General features: G+C 41.2%; 1 protein-coding gene across 18 annotated transcripts in view; it reads left to right on the top strand.

Moving 5' to 3' along the window:
* NRXN1 (neurexin 1) overlaps positions 1 to 26,961 on the top strand; it is a 1,269,767-nt gene that overhangs the window by 642,304 nt on the left and 600,502 nt on the right. For all 18 annotated transcript variants that reach the window (XM_039529862.1, XM_039529854.1, XM_039529856.1 and 15 more), the window contains 2 exons: positions 2,759 to 3,140; positions 3,618 to 3,808. In XM_039529862.1, coding sequence (XP_039385796.1) covers positions 2,759 to 3,140; positions 3,618 to 3,808 — 573 coding nt within the window. The remainder of the gene's footprint in view (positions 1 to 2,758; positions 3,141 to 3,617; positions 3,809 to 26,961) is intronic.

Here is a 26,961-nt window from a genome sequence, read left to right as displayed (position 1 = left end):
GCTTGAGTGCAGCGAAAGCTGGCTGCAAAACTTTGAAAGGCCTTACAAGTCTGTGTAAGGGTCAGGAAATATATGTTGCAGGCCTGTGGTGCAGTGTGTGCATGTGTGTTTTCTGACATAGGCACTAAAACTAGAAGGGAAAGTGTCAAGTAACATCGGCCCAGAATAAAGGCTTTGTAAGAAAAGATTTATACAAATTGAAATAAGGATTGATTTTTTTTTTATGAATTGTGTTTAAATTATCTACAAAGAGGTTTTTAGTTGTTTTGTTTAAATGTAAACCAACTCCTGTAATACTAGGAACCCAAACACTGCACCACTGTGCTAAGTACATGAGCCGGAGAGTGAAACTGACTATAAGCACAAAAGTGTATCTGAACAATTCAATTTCATTTTCCAGCCTGAGTGAAGTGGAGGAAGTAAGTAATGCGCACAAGGAAATGGATTTTGTCTTGTTTTAACAATTTCTTTTGAGAGCTCTCTGGTATATATTTTGATTAAATATAGATTTTTAATTAATCACCCAAGCTGCATCCTAAAGCTGACATATGTAAAAATGTGTAGGCTGTAAATCTGGCTTGGGCCATGCATATGTGTACACCTGAAAGGATGCAGATAAGAGGCTAACTGCAAGACGTTACCTGCCCTAATTGTCTAAGCCCACTGAAACCCTGCTTTTCAGGCTCTTTGACAAAACATGAGGAATACATTCAAGGGACGTATGCTGCTAGAGCCAGACTTCTGGCTTTGCACAATTGATGCATGTGCCCCACTGCTACCACCGATCTGGAGAACAACTGCAAATGTACAGAAGACTCTGAACCTTGATTAAACCAAAATAATTATTGTCTAGCCCATTTCCTTGTGAAAATAGCCTACCAATAAACTGATATAAACCAATGTAACACAATGACTAGATTGGAAAGAACAAGTAAGCTGGACTCTGCTTCCTCAGCAGGATTCTGGGGGTACTAAGAATACCACAGCACCTCCCACCCACACCCTCCCATTCCCCAATACACCTTTTTATGGCACATGAATTGGTTCATTTTGTGATATGATCCAAACAATCATTAGGGATTATTAGTGAGACCATTACTAGAATACTGCATCCATTTCTGGTGTCCAAATCTAGAAAAATATGTTAGAAAAATTGCAAATGGTTCAAAAAAGCCACAAGAAGGCTGGAAAGATGTATAAGTATAAGATGTAAGGAGCCAACTTAGCTTACTGAAATAAAGATTAATAGATGATTTGTTTAGGGTCTGTAAGTATCTACACAAGGAGAAGGTTTCCAATGGAAGAGGGTTCTTTAATCCAGCAGGCAAAGGCATAAGAAGATGCAGTGGCTGGAAGTTGAAATGATACAAATTCAAAGTGGATAATTAACCATTGTAGAACCATATAGTAGATTCTCCATCACTTGAAATCTCTAAATCAGGACTGGATATATTTCCTAAATGATAGGGTCTAGTTCAACAACAGGTTATTGAGTTTGATGCAGGAATTACTGGGTCTCTATAGGCTCTATTATTCAAGAGGTCAGACTAGATCATAAAAACAGCCATATTGGGACAGACCAAAGGTCCATCTATCCCAGTATCCTGTCTTCCAACAGTGGCCAATGCCAGGTGCCCCAGAGGGAATGAACAGAACACGTAATCATCAAGTGATCCATTCCCTGTTGTTCATTCCCAGCTTCTGGCAAACAGAGGCTAGGGACACCATCTCTGCCCATCCTAGCAGATAATCATCATAATCTCCGGTGGCTTTTTTAAATCTTTGGGCGAAATCCTTGACCCACTTTAGACAATGGCAAAACTCCTGTTCACTTCAATGGGGGCAGGATGTCATCATATAAATCTGTGAATGTTGCTAACATGCTCCAAAATACCTTTGGATAGTTGTGTGAAAATAGTGAGTTACTATTGAGGGAGGAGGGGAAGGGAGTCTTCTTCTCTGCATATGCACAATATGCCTCAGGTGGCATGTGACCTAGATTCATCACTGAATTTGGTCCGCAGTTTGGATCATTAGCTTCCCTGGCTCAGGCCGGGTACTGACAGGGAGTGTGATGTTATTGTTGACCCAGGCCTCCCGGGGAAGGGGTGACAAAAACTGTTTTTCAGATGTGACCCAAAATTTTTAGAGTGGTTTTAGCTCTTATCTCATTTAGCCTGAGCTGCAGTCCCATACACTACATGCCACACAGATTAAACTTGCTCCTGATAAAAGAAATTTGCACAGGTAGCTGAAGGAAACCAGAATCTATGGTCTCATTAACAAACAATATTAAGGCAGATCTACACTTAAAAGGGTGCTGTTTTTCCTGTTGACATAGTTAATCCACCTCTGCTAGAGGTTATAGCTATGTTGAGAGGAGAAGCCCTCCTGTTGACGTAGTGTTGTCTACACTGAAGGTTAGATCAATATAATAATTGTGTCCTCAGGGGTGTGGATTTTTCATACTCCTCAGCAACGTACTTATACCAAGGTACGTTTGTAGTGTAGACCTGGGCTTATTGTGCACATGTTTGGGGTGCACATTGAGACCTGATCCAGTACCTATTGGAGGCAACATAAAATCTTCCAGTGACTTTAATAGGCTTTGGATCAGTTTAGATAATTGTATGTTTACCTGTGCCTGTGTGTTTTTAAAATGTAACAGTCCTGCAGGTTTTAAAATTATTATGGATTTGCAACCACTTCACTTGCATCCATTTCAGACACTAACATTGTTTATTATTGTTGTTTTAAGGTCAAATGGCTGGTGATCACACGAGACTGGAATTCCATAACATAGAGACAGGAATAATAACAGAACGCCGCTACCTGTCCTCTGTTCCCTCTAATTTCATTGGACATCTGCAGAGTCTCACATTTAACGGCATGGCATACATTGACCTATGTAAAAACGGAGACATTGATTATTGTGAGCTAAATGCCAGATTTGGGTTCAGGAATATCATAGCAGATCCTGTCACCTTCAAAACAAAAGCAAGCTATGTTGCACTGGCCACACTACAAGCCTACACATCTATGCACCTTTTTTTCCAGTTCAAAACAACATCACTGGATGGACTGATACTCTATAACAGTGGAGATGGAAATGATTTCATTGTAGTTGAATTAGTTAAAGGGTATGTACACAGCTAACTGTGCCATAAGCAAAATAGTTTGGCAGTCTTTAGACATGTTAAAATCATGAGGTTTAGGTTTAAAAACTTGACTTCCCTAACTTTTTAGAATCTGGTTGATAAACATTCTCTGAATCTTTTTTTCTTTTCATGCTGAAACTTAGTTAAATATGAAAAACAAGTAATAATATAGTTTGTATAGGACATAGACAAAAAATAATGCTAATGCACCCTGCTGCTTCAGCAATAGTTAGAAACCTGGGGCTAGATCTTTAGCTAGAATAAGTCAGTGTTGATTTCACTGGAGCTAGGTTCATTTACCCCATTTGAGAATCCAGCCCCTCATACTCATAGTTATTCTCCTTGCTTGCCAGTTACACTGGGGGAAAAAAAGGAAACAAAATATAGGGTGCCTTAATTTGTACCTTCTCAGGTATACAAGAAAAACTAACTTTTTTTTAAAAAAAAATCTTTATCCAGGTATTTACACTATGTGTTTGATTTGGGAAATGGTGCGAATCTCATCAAAGGAAGTTCTAATAAACCTCTGAATGACAATCAGTGGCACAATGTGATGATATCGAGGGATACCAATAATCTTCATACTGTGAAGATTGACACTAAAATCACAACACAAAGCACAGCAGGAGCCAGAAACTTAGACCTCAAAAGTAAGTACAATAATTCTTGTGTAATGTGTGGTGGGATACTTTGCAGATGGGTAGTTATATTTGTCAAGAGTAATTTAAGTTTATGGTGCTATATAAAGATTATTATAACTGATAATAATGAATATGTCCACGTGAAATCAGTTTCTTCTCATTATTCTTACACTCTCAGTTCAGTAATTCTGCATGGTTATGTAAGACCAAAAATGTAGAGAAAAAATTTCAACTTTACACTAGACAGGAAGACAAGAGAGTGGAAAGAACAGAAGGCTTTCGGACCCTGTGAAAAAAAAATCCAATAGCTGAAATTAATAAGGATTAAAGCAGCAAAGGCCTATAGGAATTAAATAAATCTATAGAAATTACTCTAAAATTCTACAGAATTAAATTGAGAATCACATCCTCACTGTAGAATTCTAAAAATTATTTTCACAGTCCTAGATGCCACAAACAGTCACAGAGAGCACAGTCCAAGAGCTGGAGTAGAAGCGTAGCGATATAAAATTGCCCTGTCCTTACTTGTGGTTTGGGAGAAATTCTGACCTGAAGCCCGTTATTTAGTATTTCCCATACAGCCCGTTTACTAGAGCTTGTAAATGAGGGAAGTAAATACTGTATTGCCCTGAGTGCTCTGTTCAATCACATGCTAATTCTTATAATGTGGTATAATATCTTGCATGAAAAGCACAGTTTTTTGCTAATTCTCAAATAAAAGTAACATTTTGAAATATCAGATGCCTGGCACATTAAATATATGTGTACGTTTGTGTAGGTACAGATCTCATTTAAATATATAACTGTTTTAAAGATAATCTTGTCAACCAAATTTTGTGTGAGTGAGTGAACTAAATAGTAATTTGATTGGCAAGAATGGCTCTTATGAATACAATGCATATTTGAAATAATGTGTAAATATATATTTTAAAAAAAATTCTACACGTTGTATATAACAAAGAAAATTCATTCTGATTTCATGGTAGAATATTCTGTAATTTATAACTTCTTTTATATAAAAAATATATTTCTTAGGAGATACAAAACTAATAAATTAAGATGAAGAAATCTACATTTCATAACATTCAGGTTATGATACTAATTGGCAAAATGCAGGAAATTCAAAGTTGATATTAATATTCCATCTTGAGCTCACTGCGTTTTCTTTTAACCACCTTCTGAGTTAAAGATAATGAGCTGACCTTGATAATTACTGTGGATTTTATGATATTTCACGTTTGATATTTCACTTTCCCATCAGTGGCTTCCTTATAAAAAATGCTTTGTTTACAAGTCTAATCAAGATTTTCTAATTATTAGTGCTGCAGCTTCATTGGGGCATTTGAAAATCAAACAGTGTTCTTTCTTCTTTCTGTATCTTTGCTCTAATTATGGACAATTCCATTCAGGAATCAGAATCAGATTTTCAAAGTTATTATTGAAGAATGAGACAGAAAAAAATCCAGCTTGTTTTTCCACAGCTATTCTGGCTCTGCAAGTGTGTGTGCGTGCATGCGTGTGTGTGTGTGTGTGAGAGAGAGAGAGAGAGAATGAGAATATATATGTGACTATAAAACCAGATTTTGACAGTACACCTCTACCTCGTTATACTGCTATCCTCGGGAGCCAAAAAATCTTACCACCTTATAGGTGAAACCGCATTATATCGAACTTGCTGTGATCCGCTGGAGTGTGCAGCCTCGCCCCCCTGGAGTACTGCTTTACCGCATTCTATCTGAATTTGTGTTATATCGAGTCGTGTTATATCGGGGTACAGGTGTATATTAAGCAGATAGATACAACTTGGAATATGCATATTGTCATGAGCTGATAAGAGAAGTTAAACATTTTTTACTTATTTTATTGTGTCACAGCTACATCTTAATATTGTTCAGATATAGTGTTGTTGGGCTTTTTGTTATGTTACTTTATAAAAATTAGTTGAGTTAAAGATACTATACTTAATAAGCAGCAAAGAATCCTGTGGCACCTTATAGACTAACAGTTAGTCTATAAGGTGCCACAGGATTCTTTGCTGCTTCTACAGAACCAGACTAACACGCTACCCCTCTGATACTATACTTAATAAGACACTAGAGGGCACTATAATGTCACAAAATATGCTGCTTGCTGTATTCATGGAATGCTCCTGACAGGATAGACTATGAAATCCAACATTCCTTTGTTTTCTTCACATTTGCACAAATACTAAGGAGTATAAAGGTGTATCAACATTTTAAACTAGGGAGGTGAATTATATTAGACACTGACTTTTTGGTGGAAGTTTTATGTAATTTGCCACACAGCAAAAAATCTTTGGGTAAAAGAATAACAATCCTCATGATACAGTAAGTGACCTTGATCAAACAGACTTTCTATCATAATACAGGTTCTCAGTCTTTCTCTCGCCAGCAGTACTATGTGATTGAGGGTTTTTTTTATTTTTAATGAATTAGTATGTCTTGTTTCATCGGCATAATTAAATCATGATATAGGACATATAAAGTGAGTGGGGGTTTTGTTTCATAAAGCTGATGAATTTTAACAAGTCAAATGGGAGACTGGGCATTCTTTAATGGGAAACCCCCATTACATTTCACTGGTATTTCCTCTTCCTTTTTTTATTCCCTTTTGAATTATTCTTCCATACCATTCTTTATTTCTTTTAAATGACAGTAGCACTGCTCTATTGTATTACAAGCTGATCCTGCAAACACTTATGCATCTATTTAACATGACTCAGGTGAGTAGTCCTGCTGACTTGATTGTACATGTTAAGCACAGCCAAACTTCCACAGGTTCTACCACCAGTTCAACATAATTGGACTTAGCACTAGCAGGAACACTAATGTGTACAAAAGGGCTTGCCCATGGGAAGCTTGTATATACCTTGGCCCCCACCACTTCTGACACCAGATCAGCTGAATGGGAGCTAACCACTGGTTGAAATCATTTTGTTAAATTCCCTAGTGTAGACATAGTCATAATATCCATCAACTGCTGGATATTCAAGTAAACAACAAAACAGGAGATGGAGAGGTATTAGTGTGCTTAGAATGGAAAAAAATGAGTTATTTCTTTTAGAAGAGAAAATGAGCAGACTGGGTTAATGCCTCATTATTCTGATTTGTTCCTGTGTTTGTGTGTACAATTATAACAGCCTATGAAGAGAAATGAGTCTTAACAACAAAAGCAGCATAATTCAGGCATGCATACCTGCAGAGTTACGGCAAAGTTTTCTTCAGTGTGAGTTTTTTGGTTATACTCCCTATCCTGTTTTCAGTATAGCTCATATGGTTCACACACTCATAAAGTCCAGTCCACAATTTAAAATTTCCAGCATTCTTATCTAAATATACTTTTTTCCTCTTTGTTTCCTCTACTTGACATTGTGCTCTCAGAAGCCATGCAAGTTTGGGTGACCTACCTGCTGTGTTTAAAATAATTCAACAATCTTAGTGAAGTTGAGGGGTTGCCTGAGTGTAACTGAGGGCCCATCATTTGCAGGGTCCCTTACTACTGCCAAAGGAAAATGTTGTCCTCATTCAACTATAAATTTTTCAACACCTTTAGTCATAGGTGCTGGAACTCAGAGTGCTGCTGCACCCGTTGCCTTGAAGTGGTTTTCATCATATACAGGGCTTAGTTTGATTCAATGGCTCTCAGGACCACCGTTATACAAATTGTTCCAGCACCACTGCCTTTTGTAACTCCTTTGTCTCCAGCCTTTGCCTGTGTTGATAAACCCAACTCATGGTTTTGTCTCCGCTTCTTTCTATTAAATGCTTCAAAAGCAGATGTACATCTTTGGAAGAGAAACATCCTCAAACATAACTCTGTCTCCTCTTTCTCTCCTAAACTTTAGCCAGCCATTTGCCTCTACTGTGCGTAATCTCAGCATTATGCTTGACCCTGACGTTAACTTTTTAGGCCAAAAATTAGAATTACTTTACCATAGGAAATTCCAATACTTCAACATTTGCTTTCATCCAAAATCGGAACAAAAAGTTGAAATGTCTTTTTTTTTTCCACAGAATGAAAAGTTGGAATAAATTTTGATTCAGAAATGCTGAAACATTTTGTTCCAGCTCAGATCAGTTTGACATTGACCTGCATCTGCCTGAACTACTTGTGCAGCCTCAAGGGTATCTCATGGATAGCTTGGGTGCTTCATGCCTCCATCCTTACTTCAGCTCAGGCCCTCTGTCATCTGTCTCTTCATTCAATTTTGCAATGTTTCTGCTTTCATTTTCCTTCTCTTCTGCCTCTTTAACAGTCTGGAACAGCCTACAATCTGAAACATCTGAAAGGAAACTGGTCAAATTCACTGCTGGTGTAACTCCAGTGATTTCAGAGATGTATATATTTGGCCCAATGCCCCTACTTAGCAATTAAAACATCCTTTCAAACTTGCTATGAAGATTTAGTAGCCCATGTGTGCACAAATCTACATATTTTACCATGATGCCTGGTGATAATGAAATAACCTAATAATATTTTACTTGGCTGTCAAAATATGTTACTCATGCTGGGTGAGTGGATAGAGTGGACAGAATTTTGCAAGGCTGAACTAAACCATCTTGTTAATGGAAAAGTGAATTGTTCTAGCAGTGGAAATTGAACCTGAAGTGATTTCAATTTTCTACAACATTTGTTCCTATTGTTTTATAATCAGCCCTGTATTAATTTTGCCACATTATGTATTTCTCCTTCTCACAAAGTCTCTGGTCTTTCCCATTTATGAAGGCTACATCTACACTTGGAGCTAGTTTGCGTAGATTTACTTGTGTTTCTCACATCAAGCTAGCAGGCCAAAAATAGCAGTGCTCCTGTGGTAGCACAGGAGAGTGGCAGCACAGACTGGTGGCCCACATACAAACCGGTCTGAACCTTGTGGGTATGTACTCAGAGCAGTTAGCCCATGCCACCACTCACCACTGCCCATACTACTGCAGTTACAGTACTATTTTTAGAATTCTGCCTCCATGAGAGCTAGCATGAGTGGGTCTGAGACCTAGTAATCACACCCAAGGTAGTGTAGAAGTAGCCCGAGACCCAATGCTTTATTGAAAAGCAAAGAACAACATTTTATTTAAAAATGCAGACTTGTACAAATGAACAAGCATTAGCCATGAACTTTTCCCAAATCAACATGCATAAGTTAATTCCAGTGACCTTGCCAGAGGGATGTGAACTCTCCATGCAGAAATAGCTTTTTTTTTTTCTAGAGGCAGAATTCCAGATACTGTTACCTGTAAACATCATGGGTGAGATGTCATCCTCCATATTTCTTCATAACCTGACTCACCTCCTCTCTCTTAAAATCTAAGGTCCCCACATACAATGACAAACCCTGCCAGTGCTTTCCTAGTTACAGAATGTACCATGACAGTGGAACCAGTGTGACTGAAATGTGTAGGGGAATTGGGGTAGGAGTTAAGAGACGCATAGTTCCTGTGCAGCATAGAATCCCACTTTGTGGTATTCTCCATGAGTAGGCAAGTAAGTCAAGAGTGTGGCCTGAGGATTTGCTATAATGTAGGCTTCCATTTCTGCTTTCCATTGAAAGCAAGGCTGGGGGCAGCAGGGAGATAAGCTTCTCCAGTGTGAGAGACTGTACTCCTCCCCATAGGGGAGACACCCAAAACCCAGTGCCTGTTTAGGGGAAGGACTAACACCCTGGGGCCAGTGACAGGACAACACCTGCCCCAGTGAGGGGCCCAGGGAAAAGTATTCCCCTTTTGTTTCGGTGCATTATAGCCCAAAGATTAGGAGGATATCCCAAGCGGGATATAGGTGTTATGCTTGCAGAGAACTAGGGCATATCGTGGCCCAATGTCCTAACATTGAGGAGCCCATGCAATGCAACCTGGGTGGTCATGCAGTCCCACGTGGCTTAATCAACCTTGTGTTGGTTGTGATGACCCTGCATAGGTACACGCGACCAGTTAAGATGAATGGCATAAAGACCATTGCATTAGTGGACTCCAGGAGTGCTGTCATGCTGGTCTCAGGGAAACTAGTAGGACAGGACCAGCTGTCTCGGGCCAAACACACAGGGATAACCTGTGTACATGGCACTGTCAACTACTATCCAACCATCCCTGTACAAATTGAAGTTCAGGGGAGTACCGCAGCAGGGGTGGTCCCTCAACTCCCATATCCGATCCTCATCGGATGAGACTTTGGGAATCTACTTCCAGTGGGTGAGTCCGAGGAGGGTAGTGACCCCAAGAGTGATACTGTGGCCCCAGTAGGTAGCCCTCTCCTGTTTTTCTCTGAATTTGCCCAGGACTTGTTCTCTGCAACTGGGAAGCCCCAGAATACTAGGTGAGAAAGGAGCGCGGACAAAAGGTTGGGAACCAGGATCTTGGCTAGGAACCAAAAGGTTGCACTCATAGGGAGGCATTTTCATCCAGCTGGCAGGAGGGCAACTCAGGTTGTTGATGAGCCATAAGCTGGACCCAGTTCTGCTGAGGCCAACCCTGGAGGGGAAACAAAAATACAAACTAAAAAATTAATCACGATTAATTACAGTTTTAATCACACTGTTAAACAATAGAATGCCAATTGAAATTTATTAAATATTTTTGGATGTTTTTCTAAATTTTCAAATATATTGATTTCAATTACAGCACAGAATACATCCCCTTGATTTTGAGCATATTGGCCCTCATTTAGAAATTTCGGGCAAGACCAAGCCGATGATCTGCTGTATGACAATATTAGAAGGGAGGTAGTTGAGGTGACTGGGGTACCAGTGGAGGGGAAACACAAAGGCTCAGGGCCATGCTTCATGATAAAAAGGGACCTGTTATATAGAGTAGTCCAAAGGCAAGATCAAGAAGTGGAGCAGCACCTGATGTCTTGAAGACACCAGAGAGCAGTGCTGGACCTCGCTCATAGCCATTTATTTGGAGGGCATCTAGGGATAAAGAAAATCCTTGACCGAATCCTATGAAGGTTCTTTTGGCCAGGAGTTTATATTGAGATCTGACAATATTGCTCCTCCTGCCCAGAATGTCAATTACATGGCCCACGACCGCACTTAAGTGCCCCTCTGGTACCTCTGCCAATTATTGAAGTCCCATTTGAGAGGATAGCCATGGACCTGATAGCCCACTGGAGAAGTCAGCCCGAGGCCATCAGTGCGTGCTCGTTCGTCTGGACTATGCCATCCGATACCCAGAAGCCCTCCATAACATAATGTTTCTCTAGGGTAGGGATACCCAAAGAGATCTTAATGGATCAAGGAACCCCCTTTGTGTCAAAATTGATGAAGGACCTGTGTGCAATGCTCCACATACAGGCCCTACAAACGTCAGTCTACCATCCACAGACTGATGGCCTCGTCAAATGCTTCAATAGGACTCTGAAGAACATGATAAGGAAAGTGGTGAGCCGGGATGGGAAGAATTGGGATACCTTCCTACCTCACCTGATGTTTGCCATAAGGGAAGTTCCCCAAACATCCACAAGGTTCTCCCCCTTTGAGCTGCTATACGGTCGCCATCTCCACGGCATACTGGACATTGCCAAGGAGGACTGGGAAGAACAGCCTAACCAGGGGAGAAACATTATTGAACGTGTGATACAGTTGCGGGAAAGGATAGCCCAAGTCACCCCCACAGTGCGGGAACACATGGAAAAAACACAAGAGGCCCAACAGACCTATTACAATCGCCAAGCGAAGGTCTGGAAGTTCCGGACAGGTGATCGGGTAATGGGGCTGGTGCTCACAGCTGAAAGCAAGCCCCAGGCCAGATGTCAGGGGCCACATGAAATAATAGAAGCCTTTTTTTGTGGGGGTCAACTATAAGGTTCGACAGCCTGATCGCCAGAAGCCAGAGCAGATCTACCATGTCAACATGTTGAAACCCTGGCAGGACAGAGGAGCTTATGTGATCACCCTAAAGACCCAAGAAAATAAACCACAGAGGCAAGTAAGAATATCCCCTGAATTGACCCCTGAACAACAGGCAGAAGTCACCAATATGGTTTAGCAAAACCACAATGTGTTCTTGGAGAAGCCAGGCAGAACCACTGAAACTCATCATCATATCATCACGGACCCCAGAGTAAAGGTGAATGTTAAGCCATACTGGATCCCAGAGGCAAAAAGAGAGGAGATTAGGACCGAAGTTAAGAGTATGTTGGAGCTAGGAGTCATTGAGGAGTCCCATAGTCAGTGGTCCAGTCAAATCATTCTGGTACCTAAGCCAGATGGCACCATGAGATTCTGCAATGACTTCCAGAAATTAAATGAGGTGTCCCAGTTCGATTATCCCATACCTCAGGTAGATGAGCTAATCGACCAGTTGGGAAAAGCACAATTCCTGTCCCACTCTCGACCTGACCAAAGGTTATTGGCAAATCCCTCTGGCCAAGGAAGCCAAGGAGAAGACTGCTTTTTCTATACCAGAAAGATTGTGCCAATATACTCTCCTCCCTTTTGGATTACACGGGGCTCCCACAACCTTCCAGTGGCTCATGATTAAGCTGTTACATCCACATGCTAAGTATGCAGCTGCTTACCTCAACAATATGGTCATACATAGCCCAGACTGGGAGACACACCTAGAAAAGGTGGAGGCAGTATTAGATACCCTGAGGGATGCAGGTCTCACTACAAATTCCTCCAAATGTGCAATAGGGCTAGCTGAAGCCAAATACCTTGGTTACATCATGGGAAGGGGTGTAGTGAAGCCCCAATTGAATAAGTTAGGGCAATACAAAGTTGGCCCTGACCAATCTGGAAGAAACAGATCAGAGCATTTCTGGGAATAGTAGGGTACAACAGGCGATTCATTCCCCACTTTGCTACCAGAGCATACCTGTTGACGAACCTGATAAAAGCCAGAGGCCCAGAATAGTGAAATGGACCAGTGCTGCTGAAGAAGCATTTACAGATCTGAGGACCGCCCTCTGTAGTAATTCAGTAGTAGTAACGCCAGACTTTGAGAAAGAGTTTGTATTACAAACGGATGCCTCCGAGGTCGGAGTGGGAACCGTACTTTCTCAAATGCTAGGAGAGGAAGAACATCCAGTCCTATTCCTTAGTAGGAAACTCCTGTACAGAGAACAAAGGTATGCCGTGGTAGAGAAGAAATGCCTTGCTGTAAAGTGGGCCATGGAAACCCTATGCTACTACCTACTCAGACGGTGTCCATAAGGAAAACACCCCAAACCCAGTGCCTGTTTAGGGAAGGACTGACACCCTGGGGCCAGTAACAGGACAACACCTGCCCAGTGAGGGGCCCTTTTTGTTTCAGTGCATTACAGACTTTTTCCCTTTCTTTGACAGAGGAGCACTCCTCAGGTCTGCCCTGAGGCCTACCGGGAAGGCTCTGAGAAACAAACCCCAAAGAGGGAAGACAGATACACTCCAGAGTGTGCGGGGAGTGGGGGGGGTGGGGGGGTGGAGGGAGCGCTAAGTCCGGTGAGGCAGAAGGGGTGCCTTGCCACAGTGTGCAGGTGAATGAAAGCTACTCCAGCCATTGGTCTACACTGGCAGTATTACTAATGCCAAGCATTCAGAAATCATTAGTTGCCCTCCACAAAAACAATAAGATTGGCATAAGAACCATGCATTTTTAAAAATACTAATGTGGTTCTTTTGATTTGATATTGGGCTGTATTAGTAGGAGCATTGCCAGCAGAATGAGGGAAGTGATTATTCCCCTCTGTTCGGCACTTGTGAGGCCACACCTGGAGTATTACATCCAGTTTTGCCCCCCACCCCCACCCCCACTACAGAAGGGATGTGGACAAATTGGAGAAAGTCCAGTGGAGGGCAATTAAAATGATTAGGGGGCAGGGACAGGTGACTTAGAACCATAGACTATTAGGGTTGGAAGAGTCCTCAGGGGGTCATCTAGTCCAATCCCCTGCTCAAAGCAGGACCAACACCAACTAAATCATCCCAGCCAGGGCTTTGTCAAGCTGGGCCTTAAAAACCTCTAAGAATAGCGATTCCTCCACCACCTTATGAGAAGAGGCTGTGGGAACTGGGTTTATTTATTCTGCAGAAGAGAAGAGTGAGGGGGGATTTGATAGCAGCCTTCTACTATCTGATGGGGGGTTCCAAAGAGGATGGAGCTTGGCTGTTCTCAGTGGTGGCAGATGACAGAACAAGAAGCAATGGTCTCAAGTTGCAGTGAGGGAGGTCTAGGTTGGCTATTAGGAAACACTATTTTATTAGGAGGGTAGTGAAGCACTGGAATGGGTTACCTAGGGAGGTGGTGGAATCTCCATTTTTAGACGTTTTTAAGGTCAGGCTTGACAAAGCCCTGGCTGGGATGATTTAGTTGTGGTTGGTCCTGCTTTGAGTAAGGGATTGGACTAGATCAGTGGTCTCCAAACTTTTTTGATCACACACTCCTATCAGTAAAAATTTTTTGAGCACGCACCCCCTGCCGCGCTGAAGCAAAAAAAAAGCACTCCTCTTGCCGTGCACCCCTGAGGATCCTCTTGCGCACATCCTGGGGTGCGTGCACCCCACTTTGGAGACCACTGGACTAGATGACCTTCTGAAGTCTCTTCCAACCCTAATATTCTATGATTCTATGATCTTCTAGTGTTTGAGCCTTTGGGGGGGTCACTTTTTCAAGCTTTTTTCTAAAGCTGTGATGACTAGAAACTTGTGTTTTAATCAAAGCTGAGATACTCATCTAATCAAATGACTCCTGAAGCTAGGGATTTAAGAAAATCACCAAAGGTCAGGATAGTCTCAATAAAATCTCTATAGTTGGCTACAGTGCAGTGCAATTCTGCAGCTGCTCTGTAGCTGTGGAAATTCCTTCCTTCTGTCCCCACCCCCCAACTCATCTACTCAGCACCCAGTTGATTTAGGTGGTCTGGATGCTGTCCTCTGAAGCCTTCTGAAATGCCCAAATCCATAGGTTTATACCAGTAATGTGTGAAGCTTTGAAATGCATCTAAGAGGTTATTCAAAATGTATCCTAATTACCAGTATCTGAACCTTTTGAGGAGGTCTGTCTGTCTGCAATCATGGCCTAAAACCCTTCCCCCAAGAATTGACAGTTTTTCCTGATCTCTAAATAAACCCATGAACTTGGTTTAAGCCTATCTGAGCTAGATTTTTTTGAACCTACTCCTTGAATTCTCTGAGAGGCACATTCCAAATCTTTTCTTCAAAATATGCAGTACTAGTAGTACTGTGTAACTCCCTTAAAGGGTCCTGGAGTGCTGACTAAGCAGCCTCATTGCAGTAGTAGCTGATTCATGTAATAGTTTTTGTAGACTATTGGAAGGCAATTGGAGGGGTGAGGCTTGGTAATAGGATACTAAGCCTTTCACTTCTATCAGATTCAGTCCCAGTACACATTCAGAGTGTCAAAGCTTTTTAACATTTGATAACTGCTTAATGGTCTATGTAGGGGACCACGTGAAGCCCTAGGAAGGAGGAAGAGTTCTGGAGAGATGACTGACCCCTGAAAATCTCTCTTTCAACTGGACAGGGATGATCCACATACAGAGGAATCCCTTTTTGTGTACCTCTTGAAAACATAAACTGGGCTAGTATTAAGTGTTTTCTGTCAGAGAGTGAGTGCGTGATTATGGAGGAACTGTCTACAGGAAACAGGAAGGGAAATCTGGATACCGTACAGCATGAAAAGACAGCTTCATGGTATTTTGTCTGCATTTTAGTTGTATGCAGTTTGCAGGTGTGTTGAGTGCAGGAGTACAATAAAGGGCATTTGGAATGCTTGAACACCTCACCCCCACTCACAGCATAACCACCTCCCCCCAGTATGAAGTAATTGGCATAGGGTAGATTCTATGAGAGATGGATTACCACACACATTTATTTATGTGGCAATTAGATTTTATTATTTACTATTTAGCATGCACCACCAACTTTCCCTCACAGTACATTGGACAAACAGATTGCTTTAGTTTTTAATCTGCAATACTGATGCCTTCCACTTCCTCTTCCTAACAAAATATTAAAGTCAGGAGAAGTACTATCACTGGGGTTGTCAGTTCTCTTTGGTGTGTTTTATTCAGGGCCGGCTCCAGGCACCAGTGAAGGAAGCAGGTGCCTGGGGCGGCCAATGGAAAGGGGCGTCAGTGTGTCCGTTGTGAGGGCAGCACGTCCCGAGCAGTGGTGGCAGCACTTCGGCGGCAGCTCAATTGGCCCGCTTCAGATCAGTGGCAATTCAGTGGCGGGTACTTCGCTCACTGTCTTGCTCCTCAGCGGCACTTTGGCAGCAGCTCAATCGGGTTATTCATTTTTTTCCCACCACTTGGGGTGGGAAAAAAGCTGGAGCCGGCACTAGTTTTATTGTATCCGTTTCTTGTATCAGAATCTGATATTTAAGAGCTGGATTCTGGCTTTAGGTGCATTCTTGATCAAAGTTTCTAAGCTGCACCATGCCAAGAGTAGTCCTGAGAGACATTGTGACTTAGACACCCCTCTCCCTAGCACTCCCTTTACTCTATTCAAAACTCAGCTGCTACAGTCATCTTCCTTCTCATGTTTCTGACCACTTAGCTCCACCCCCATTTTAGAATAGTTTCTGTGAAATGTGAAGTTTTTTTCCAACATAAATAGGTTTGCTCTACTGCAGGGAGTTGGGTGAGAAAATTCAGCAGGGAGGGGAAATGACGTAGCAGCAGCACAAGGGGGACAGTGGTAGATAGGACAGCATGTGCAGCAAAGGTATGAAGTGGTGGATGGCATGGCAACAGCAGGAGAGGAGACTGAAGACTGGTGAGGAAAGTCCACAAGGCAGCAGGTAGTGGGTAGCACAGTATGATCAGGGGAGTTGGAGAAAAGTGGAGCAGCAGGTCTGAGGAGTTTTACCTCCAATCTGGAATATGACATACTGTCAAATTAGAAGCAAAAGAATCTGCACTGTGCTCCTTCTCATTGTGCCCATCAAAACTGCTAACTCTCTGGCACCTACCTCATCTATTTGCCTTTGGTATATGGCATAGTGTTCAAAGCTCCCATGAATATTAAAAAGAATGAGTAGTGTCAGTCAAGGGGGAGGAATATCATTGATAAATTCTCTTGATAAGCAGAACTGTAATCTGTGCTATATGCTGAAAAGGAATGAAGATATAGAGAGAGCCCAGTAAACAACCACATGGAAGCATTTTTCCTCATGATAGAGGGTATGGAAGGCACAATGGAAGACATCCTCTGTGCTATGAGCAGCAGATCTCAGCCAACTTTGTATTACGGATGAGACGGAAATGAGCCAGGCAATAGGGCTGAGGTCATATATTTCCCCCAAAGAGAGTGACATTCTAACCCAGGTTCACTCCTGTAATTACACACTTCTAAGTCCTGTAAATACATATAACTTCTTTGCCTTTTTTTGGTAGCAGCATGGAAAGTGTGGAAGAAGGCAGCACCTGACACAGTGCACAACTGGTAGTATCCCAAAGCACTTGAAAGAGCAAATAGTTCAGTGAAAACTATCCAAAAACTCTGGCAGTGAACAAGTTGTCCTTTCCATTTGCAGTTGCTAAGGTGAAGGGTTTTGGAGCTGCTGGAATTTGCACTTACAAGAGAGGAAATATCCCAAAGACCTTACTTTTCTTCCCCAAAGTGTTCCATTGACTATACAAGATACAAGTTCCTATGTGATACTGATAATAAAGTCTCACAGGTGACAAAAAGTGGGCCTAAGCCACCACTTTCCTCTTCTCTCGATAACTTGTCTGGTGGCAGACTGAGTTCATCCTCTCATGGAACTAACATGAAGCAGGTTTGTGAACAAGGGTCACATTGTATTGCAGGGGTGGTGTAACACGGTCATCCCTTTTATGTCTGGAGCAGGTGAGTGGCCTAGGGAATGGCAGAGGCAGATGCTGGAAGAGAAGATTTGGTCCCAGAGTAATAGTGTCTGAAGATGGAAAAAAAACAACAGCACCCTGCCATAGGCAGGTTTTAAAAGCCTCATGCTACAATGCATGTGCTGTGGAGGCTGTGTGGACATAACTTAGATCAGGGGTAGGCAATCTTTCAGAAGTGGTGTGCCGAGTCTTCATTTATTCACTCTAATTTAAGGTTTCACGTGATGGTAATACATTTTAACGTTTTTAGAAGGTCTCTCTCTATAAGTCTATAAACTATTGTTGTATGTAAAGTAAACAAGTTTTTTTAAATGTTTAAGAAGCTTCATTTAAAATTAAATTAAAATGCAGATCAGTTTAGTGCAGTCGTTCTTAACCTGGGGTGCACGCACCCCCTGGGGCAGGGCCGGTGCAAGGATATTTTGCGCCCTAGGAGAAACTTCACCTTGCACATCGGTTCATTGAGGGACAAATCCCAACTAGCGTTTATAGACTCCAGGGGCCAGCCGTGCCCAGGGGCCAGCCGTGCCCAGGGGCTGCTCCTCAGCCCACTGCCGCTCAGGGGTTCCATCCGCCAGCTCCTGCCAGCCGGGATCCCGGCTGCCGGACCCGCTCAGCCCGCTGCCAGTCTGGGGTCCCAGCCCTGCCCACATACAGTGGGTACCTACCTTCTCCCTGGTTCTGGCCCATTCTCTTCCTCTCTCTGCACTGAGCTGAGGGTGGGAGTGCACTGAGCACAGGCCTGGGGGTGAAGGGTCGGGCCAGTAGCTCCCATTTGTGAGAGGTGCAGGTAGGAATGTGGGGGGGGGTGCAGGAGTTCCCGTTTGGTACTCCGGGTGGGGGTAGGGATGAGGTGGCCTGGGAGCGCGGACCCCGCGGCTTGCTGTGCCGGGAGAGTGGGGCCATTTGCCCATCCCATGCACACGGCTATGTTTCTGCTCCCTGCCCCCGCGGGGGGAGTGGAGGGCAGAGGAGAGCTCGCCGGGCTGGGCAGGATTTTTAATGGCATGCTGGAGTCCTGGCAGGCTCCAGCGTGCCATTAAAAATCGGCTCACGTGCCATAGGTTGCCAACCCCTGATCTATGTTTTATTGGGTTTTGTGGAAAGCCTGGTGATCATTCCATTTTTTGGAGACTGGACTTTTCCTGCAGTGCATCCCAATGCCCTTGATATACTTTTCTCATTTTGATTGCTTGGTGGAAAGAAGTGTCAAGTGTAATATGCTTGATTATTTTGAAACACTTGATGCACTACAGCAGTGCACTGTGTGAAAAGCATGCCCAACACCATTGCACATCAAGGACTCAGAGACATGCCATTGTATTTTCATATTGCACATCAAGGAATCAGAGAAGTATGTGTGTCATGCCTTCAGATTCCCCCAGTCTAAATCCATGCCTAGTTGTGTCTTTCTGGAGGAGTAAAGCCAAAATAGTGCAGTGTCACAACATTCTCTTCAATAACTGCAGCAATAATTTTGGACAGAGTGACACTGGAAACAAGAAAGAAAAATTTCCTCTATAATGAGGGAGGAAATCAAAACAATGGCTGGGAATATAGATGAAAATCAAGAGCACAAAAAAGGATGAAGGGAAAGATGTTCACAAATATATCTATCACTATCTCTGAGTCCTATGCAACACCATTCAAAAACGCTCCAGGAACGACTTCTTTATTTTGGTCTAATGAAGACACAAGCTGTGGTTCCTGTTAAATCTTCATTGCCTGTTTCTCTATAGTTGGAATCACATCTGAACGAACAATATTATTCACCCAAAATAATGAGGCTTTCCTTGGCACAATAAGAAAAAGGTATTGCCAGCAGTGAGTAAAGTTGCAATACAATATCTTAGCTACCTGCCCTCAAATATCTGCTCTGTCTACTCTGAGTACATTTTATATGCTACTGGCACTTTTATGAGGCAATGACTACAGGAATTCTCTCTCTCTCTACAAGTAATTGGAAGACAATGATGTTCATAAAAATCAACAAATAGCCTTTGCCCCCGAAAGCACGTGATATAGAAGGTCTTGGCTGATGACTGATTCACAGGGGAGAAGCGATGGATGTGTCATTGAGAGCACGTTAGAATTATTTACTAAAATCAGTAAAAAGAGATGTGGGCCACTCTGTCCCAAAGTTTTATTTTAAATTTCTTTGGTTCAGCCTTCGCAACTCTTTTGGTTTCTATGCTGAACAAGTGCAGCAAATTAAAAAGATCATGGGTCGGGGAGGAGGGGCGGGAAGGGGGAATTGTGTGTAAGTTGTTTACTAGGTGAACATTAGCAACATTTGTTTCTGTATCACTTATGTGATGTAGTGGTTATGTATCATTTTTTCCATAGCAGTTTGATACAAATAATTTAGAAAATAAACTCACAAGCTTGATTGATTTATTAAGCAGTAAATCTTAACTCTCTATATTGAAAATGGCATCTCAGTATATGCACCAAGGGCTCTAGTCAACTACAAATAAAATCAATGGAAAAACTTTCATTGACTTCAGTGAGAATTAGATTTGGCCCTAAAGGAGGTTTTCTTTGCCATCATTGTGGTATCCTTGACCCTGCAGCATTACTCTTAACACCACCTGTACTACTGGCAATGTCTTTCTTTACTCTTTTTCCTTTACTGCTTGCCTTTGCAGCTTGTAATATACATGTAATTGCCAGGTCCTTTTCTGCAGAACTGCCACTTAGCCAGTGGGTCCCCAGCCTGTAGTGGTGTATGGGATTCTTCTGTCCTAAGTGCAGGACTGCACTTGTCTTTGTTGAACCTCATCAGGTTTCTTTTGGCCCAAATCCTCCAATTTGTCTAGGTCACTCTGAACCCTATCCCCACCCTCCAGCATATCTCTTTCTCTCCCCAGTTTAGTGTCATCTGCAAATTTGCTGAGGGTACAATCCATCCCATCATCCAGATCATTAATAAAGATGTTGAACAAAACCAGCCCCAGGACCGACCCCTGAGGCATTCCTCTTGATACCGGCTGCCAACTAGACATCAAGCCATTGATTGCTACCGATTGAGCCCAACGATCTAGCCAGCTTTCTAGCCACCTTATAGGCCATTCATCCAATCCATACTTTTTTAACTTGCTGGCTAGAATACTGTGGGAGACTCTATCAAAAGCTTTCCTACCCATTTGTTCCAGTTTAGTGTGTTTGGGGAGAGAAGAGGGAGGGGCGGGGGTGAGACTGAATATACAGTGCCCCTTATTCTTTTGTGCCCAAGCTGATGCTTCAAGTGGCCATACATGGGCATGAGGGGAGTTATACATTTCCCTTCTGACTGTGTCTGAGCATGTCATCTCGAGGCAAAATCTAACCCACAGAGCTAGTCCAAATTACCCATATCAACTATTTTTCACAGCAAGTGACCTTTTTTCTAAAGAAAAAAAGCAATTTCTTTTAAAAAATTTTCTTCCATAGAAAACCAAAAATAACACATTCCTGGAAAATGTTATTTCCCCTTTTCTTTCCCTTTCTCCACATCTTCTTCCCCTTCTTGACAGCAGAAAAGACGGGATGGGTGCAAAATCCCAAAGGCTAAAAAAGCCTTCAGGTTTTGTTTTCTGAGAATTTTTTTTTCACATGTTGTTTTAATGAAAACAAATCAGGGAATTAAAAATCCAAAAATTCCTGAAAACAGTCTTTTTTTTTTACCAGCTCTATCCTTAGTAAATATTTTACTTTTATTTTCCATCAGTTTTGTCAGTGATGAGAAATGTTTTTTGCCTAGTTAATATAGTGAAAAGTGAACTAGGAAAACAAGTTGAGATAAAATAAAGATGAACCATAGCCCTCATCCAGAACTAGAACAGAAACCTAAACCAAATATGTCTTGACATTTGGAAAAAGTTCAGTCAACATTTTTTAAATGTGTTTATTTTGTATCCTTTTTTACTTTTGAGAACATCACAGAAATATATAAATATTACCAAATATAGCAAGCATATGGTTTAAAGTAGAGCTGATCCAAACTTGAAATTTACATCCAATGGGAAATTTTGATTTAGCAGAAACTGAATTTTCCACAGAAAAAAATATGTAGCTGGAATATTCCCAAACAGCTCCACTATTACCAATACAACAATATACAGGCAATAATCGGAATACAATGAGGAAGCCTGTTTGAATAAGAATTTGAGCCTGACTTTTCAACAAAAGTTGTTTGTCTAGGTCTCTCATCTTTAGATTGCTTTACTATAGGTAGCCTTCTAACTAGAGATGGGCAAAATATCCTGGTTTTCTTTATTATTAATATTTTCAAGGGTTTTTAATGGGAAAAAAGTTAATATTTTTCAAACAAAGCAATGTTTGAAGAAAATTTTCCAAACAAACTCTCCAACTGGTCAGCACACAAAAAATCACCTCTTTCTCCATTTTTAATGGCAAATAAATAAAATAAATGTCAACTAGGGTGACCAGATGTCCTGATTTTATAGGGACAGTCCCAATTTTGTTTTTTTTTTATATAGACTCCTATTGCCCCCCCCATCCCGATTTTTCACATTTGCTCTCTGGTCACCCCAATGTCAACACAAAATATCTAAATCAGCTCTACTTCTTGCTTTCTGAGGCTCATCCATGAAGCCCTGTGCATGCTATTTAAAAAAAAAAAGCAGTGTAGAAATAATATTATCACTCAGTATTTTGTGCTAAGTAATTTAACATGATCATTTTTTGAAATCACATCAATGTAGCTTAACTAATAGTACCACCTTGAGCATTTGATTTTGTTTTTTGTGGGGTTTGCAGACTTTCATATTCTAGTGCTAAAGCAGAGATGTCACATTTTTCTTCAAATTAATTGTATCTGTGGTTTATGAACTCATCACTGGCTATCAAGTTCAATGGACTGGATTCTTTCCAGCAGCTGGTTTTTATTAGTTTTGTTTGTTTGTCTTGTGCTTCTTTAAGTAGTTGAGCATAGCTTTCTGCTGTTCTGAGAGTTTCTCAAGCATTATAGGAAATAATGTTCAGTGATTTGAAACCTGCTGCTTCAGCTGATAAATTGTCCTCCTTTTGCAGCTTAGTCAGGATATTTACTGTGCCTGGAAAGAGTTGCCTATGGTTGCCACAGATTTTTTTTTCATTTCATCACAAACATATTTCCAATGTTCCTGTTTATGCAGGAAGTTACCAATGAGCAACGTAAGCTGTTTGATAAGTATGACATCTTTTACAATGCTAACTATGGCATATTTTACAAAACACATTGTATGCTACCACGGTGGTCCTAATCTTTTTAGAAGAATAGTCATGGCTATGAAGCTGTAATTAAACCATGAATCATTTCACCAGAAAAGTACACATCATGCTACATATATTCATGTTTCTGTGGATCTTATGGTTAACTGAGGGAGCATCTTGCTAATGACTTCCAACACATATTTACAGGAGTAATCTGAGCTTCTCTTCTTATACTGCTGCTATGACCTTGCATTGTAATAGTTATTCACCATAATTGGCCCTTGAATACATGATTTCATGTGACAGTGGACTGCTTTGCTTAAGAAACAGGTCTAGGCATTATTGGGATATCATCATATGGAATCAATATCTGCAAAGCTTTTAATGAATCAAAAGAAACTGGAAGTTTCTGCTTAGACAATGTAAACTTATGTAGGTTTTATAGTAGTGTGGATAAGAATGTGAAATGAAAGAGGATAAAATTAATCTTTGTGCTATAGCTCTGGTATTTTGTTGACTTTCTTTTACCTTTCCGAAACTTCCCACTTTCAAGTCTACCATAATAAATTCAGAGAAATTATATATATGTCAGACAACAATTGACAGATTGCTACTTCAGAAAAACTCTTAGGGTTTAATTTTCAATGTATTTCACATGAGAAAAAGAAGGAATATTTTTATTATTTGCCTTATTTCCAATGCAATGGACTGAAATGTACCAATTCCAGTCCTACTAAGGAAATAATTACTCACTATTTGTGGGAATGTAGGAATTGCTATATCAGATCAGACCACTATTCTATTCTATCTGATGCCCTACCTTCAAGAGTTGACAATAGCTAATGCTCCAGAGGAAAGCAGTGTCGACTCTTCAAATCACCTAGCCATTTGAGATGGGTAGAGAATTTCTTCTTGAACCCCAGCAGGCAACAAGCTTATGTTATGAAGCATGAGATTTAATGATTCTTTTCATAGTATACATTGCTATAGATATTGCTAATGTGAATAGGACTGGATGACTCAACAGAGTAGTAATATGATACAAAGTACTTAATCTCTAGCTCACTTATTCATATCCAATTCAGGTTGACAGGCTGGTCCGTAGTGACTAAAATTGTTAGTGTCTGAAAGACATTTGGTGGTCTTTGGGAAATGAATTGTTGGTCTCAGTCCAATTCCCTATAGACAATCTAACAATCACTATTACTGACGTTAATTGGCTACCTTGCTGTCAGTCTCAGCAGAGACCAAAATTTAAATGGGAATCGAAACTGAACTATTCCCAGCCCTATATGTCGTCCTTCCATGTAAGGGCCAAGACACTTTGCTGAAGCATTCACTAGAACCTTTTGTATAGGATATAGGATTCCAGGTCTCAGAGACTCCCATATAAAGAAGCACTACAGTGTCCTCCAGCTGTGGTCAAAACCACTATATCTTACACTAGTAATACAGGGGTACTTCAGTGTGTATGATACTGTGGTATTCTTATAAGGTCCCTGAAACGCAACACCTTTCACTAGCACATAGCGTTATGTTATTTAATTGGTTGGTTCTGAAACAGTCATACATTATCTAGCTTCTTTTCAAACCTAGTCATATACTTAAGGGCAGAATCTCCAGTATGGTCTTTGCACTTTGTGATGTTCAGAAGTTTGGCCATAATTGGGTAGTGGAGAATTTCCCTTATGGAGAGGAACTCTCTGATGGTGTAAACCGGTTGGCGCAGTTCCTGTGCTAGACATACTACCCTCAACGCCAGTGTAAGGAGAATGGCAGGACAGGAAGAGCATCCTGGTAGAATGTCTCTCTACTACAACAAACCTCCACTGGTATATGGTCCTTCCTGTGATTAACTGATGCTGGAACCAGGCCAGCACAGCAAGTCACCCCTTTCCCTAAGCCAAGTGGAGCCCAGATATAGGAGGTAATTGAGGCCTCTGATTCTATCTTTGTGGGGGTTGTGTTAATCACAATTAACTCAAGCGATTAACACAAAACAAATTAAGTAGATTTTTAAAAAAATAGTTGTGATTAATCACAGTTTTAATCACACTGTTAAACCATAATAGAATTCAAATTTAATTTTATAAATATTTTGGATGTTTTTCTATATTTTCAAATATATTGATTTCAATTACAACACAGAATATAAAGTATACAGTGTTCACTTTATATTATTATTTTTATTACAAATATTTGCACTGTAAAAAAGATAAACAAAAAAATAGTATTTTTCAATTCACCTCATACAAGTACTGTAGTGCAATCTCTTTATCGTGAAAGTGCAACTTACAAATGTAGAACTTTTTTGTTACATAGCTGCACTAAAAAACAAAACAACGTAAAACTTTAGAGTCGACAAGTCCACTCAGTCATAATTATTGTTCAGCCTATCGCTAAGACAGACAAGTTAGTTTACATTTATGGGAGATAATGCTGCCTGCTTTTTATTTACAATGTCACCTGAAACTGAGAACAGGTGATCACATGGCACTGTTGTAGCCAGCATTAAAGGTATTTTCATGCAAGATATTCTAACCATTTTTATGCCCCTTCATACTTCTACCTGTACATTGTAAAGTGTGAATGCTCCCAGAGCGACTCATGAATCACACAGAGAAAGGCACCAGCCAAATCCCTCCAGCTCCCAACTTTGTCCATCAGGAAAATACCATCTTGCACTGCTCAAGTCCCTTTCTTGAGCAATGCAAGTTTATTAACTGGTTCACCACTTTATCAACGGAAAGTGAATATACACCAGCCTTTGTAAACCTGAGCAGATTTACCAAGCTTTTCAGGCAAACTCATAGAATCATGGTATATTAGGGTTGGAAGAGACCTCAAGAGGTCAGCTAGTCCAATCCCCTGCTCAAAACAGGACCAACACCAATGAAATCATCCCAGCCAGGGCTTTGTCAAGCCAGACCAAAAATACCTCTAAGAATGGAGATTCCACCACCTCCCTAGGTAACACATTCCAGTGCTTCATCACCCTCCTAGTGAAATAGTGTTTCCTAATATCCAACCTAGACCTCCCGCACTACAACTTGAGACGATTGCTTCTTGTTCTGTCTTCTGCCACCACTGAGAACAGCTGAGCTCCATCCTTATTGGACCCCACATTCAGGTAGTTGAAGGTTGCTATCAAATCCCCCTCACTCTTCTCTTCTGCAGACTAAATAACCCCAGTTCCCTCAGCCTCTCCTTGTAAGTCATGTTCTCCCACCCCCTAATCATTTTTGTTGCCCTCCACTGGACTCTTTCCAATTTGTCCACATCCCTTCTGTTATGTGGGGACCAAAACTGGACGCAATACTCCAGGTGTGGCTTCACTGGTGCCGAATAGAGGGGAATAATCACTTCCCTCGATCTGCTGTCAGTGCTCTTACTAATACAGCCCAGTATGCCATTGACCTTCTTGGTAACAAGGGCACATTGCTGATTTATATCCAGCTTCTTGTCCACTGTAATCCCCAGGTCCTTTTCTGCAGAACTGCTGCTTAGCTAGTCAGTCCCCAGCCTGTAGTGGTGCATGGGATCCTTCCTTACTAAGTGCAGGACTCTGCACTTGTCCTTGTTGAACCTCATCAAATTTCTTTTGGTGCAATCCTCCAATTTGTCTAGGTCATTCTGGAGCCTATTCTTACCCTCCAGCATATTTACCTCTTTCCCCAGCTTAGTGTCATCTGTGAACTTGCTGAAGGTGAAATTCATCCCATCATCCAGATCATTAATAAAGATATTGAACAAAACCGGCCCCAGGACCGACATCTGGGGCAAGCCACTTGATACCAGCTGTCAACTAGACATTGAGCCATTGATCACTACCCGTTGAGCCCGACAATCCAGCCAGCTTTCTATCCATCTTATAGTCCATTCATCCAATCCATATTTTTTTAACTCATTGGTAAAGATAAACAAGTCTATTGATTCAAAAGATAGATTTTAAGTGATTATAAGTGATAGGCAAAAAGCCACAGATAGTTACCAAAGAAAACAAAGTAAACACACAATCTAAATCCTAAACCTGTAAGACACTAGGCATTTAGTATTTAGATCAAGCAGTTTGCTCACCCCAGTGGATATTACAGTTCATAATACACAGATTTCATTCTTGAAACCTGGGCCAGTCT

Source organism: Mauremys reevesii, linkage group 3, assembly GCF_016161935.1.
Source record: "Mauremys reevesii isolate NIE-2019 linkage group 3, ASM1616193v1, whole genome shotgun sequence".
NCBI lineage: Eukaryota > Metazoa > Chordata > Testudines > Geoemydidae > Mauremys > Mauremys reevesii.
The sequence above is the reverse complement of the archived record's forward strand: the minus strand, read 5'-3'. Positions and strand labels throughout refer to the sequence as shown.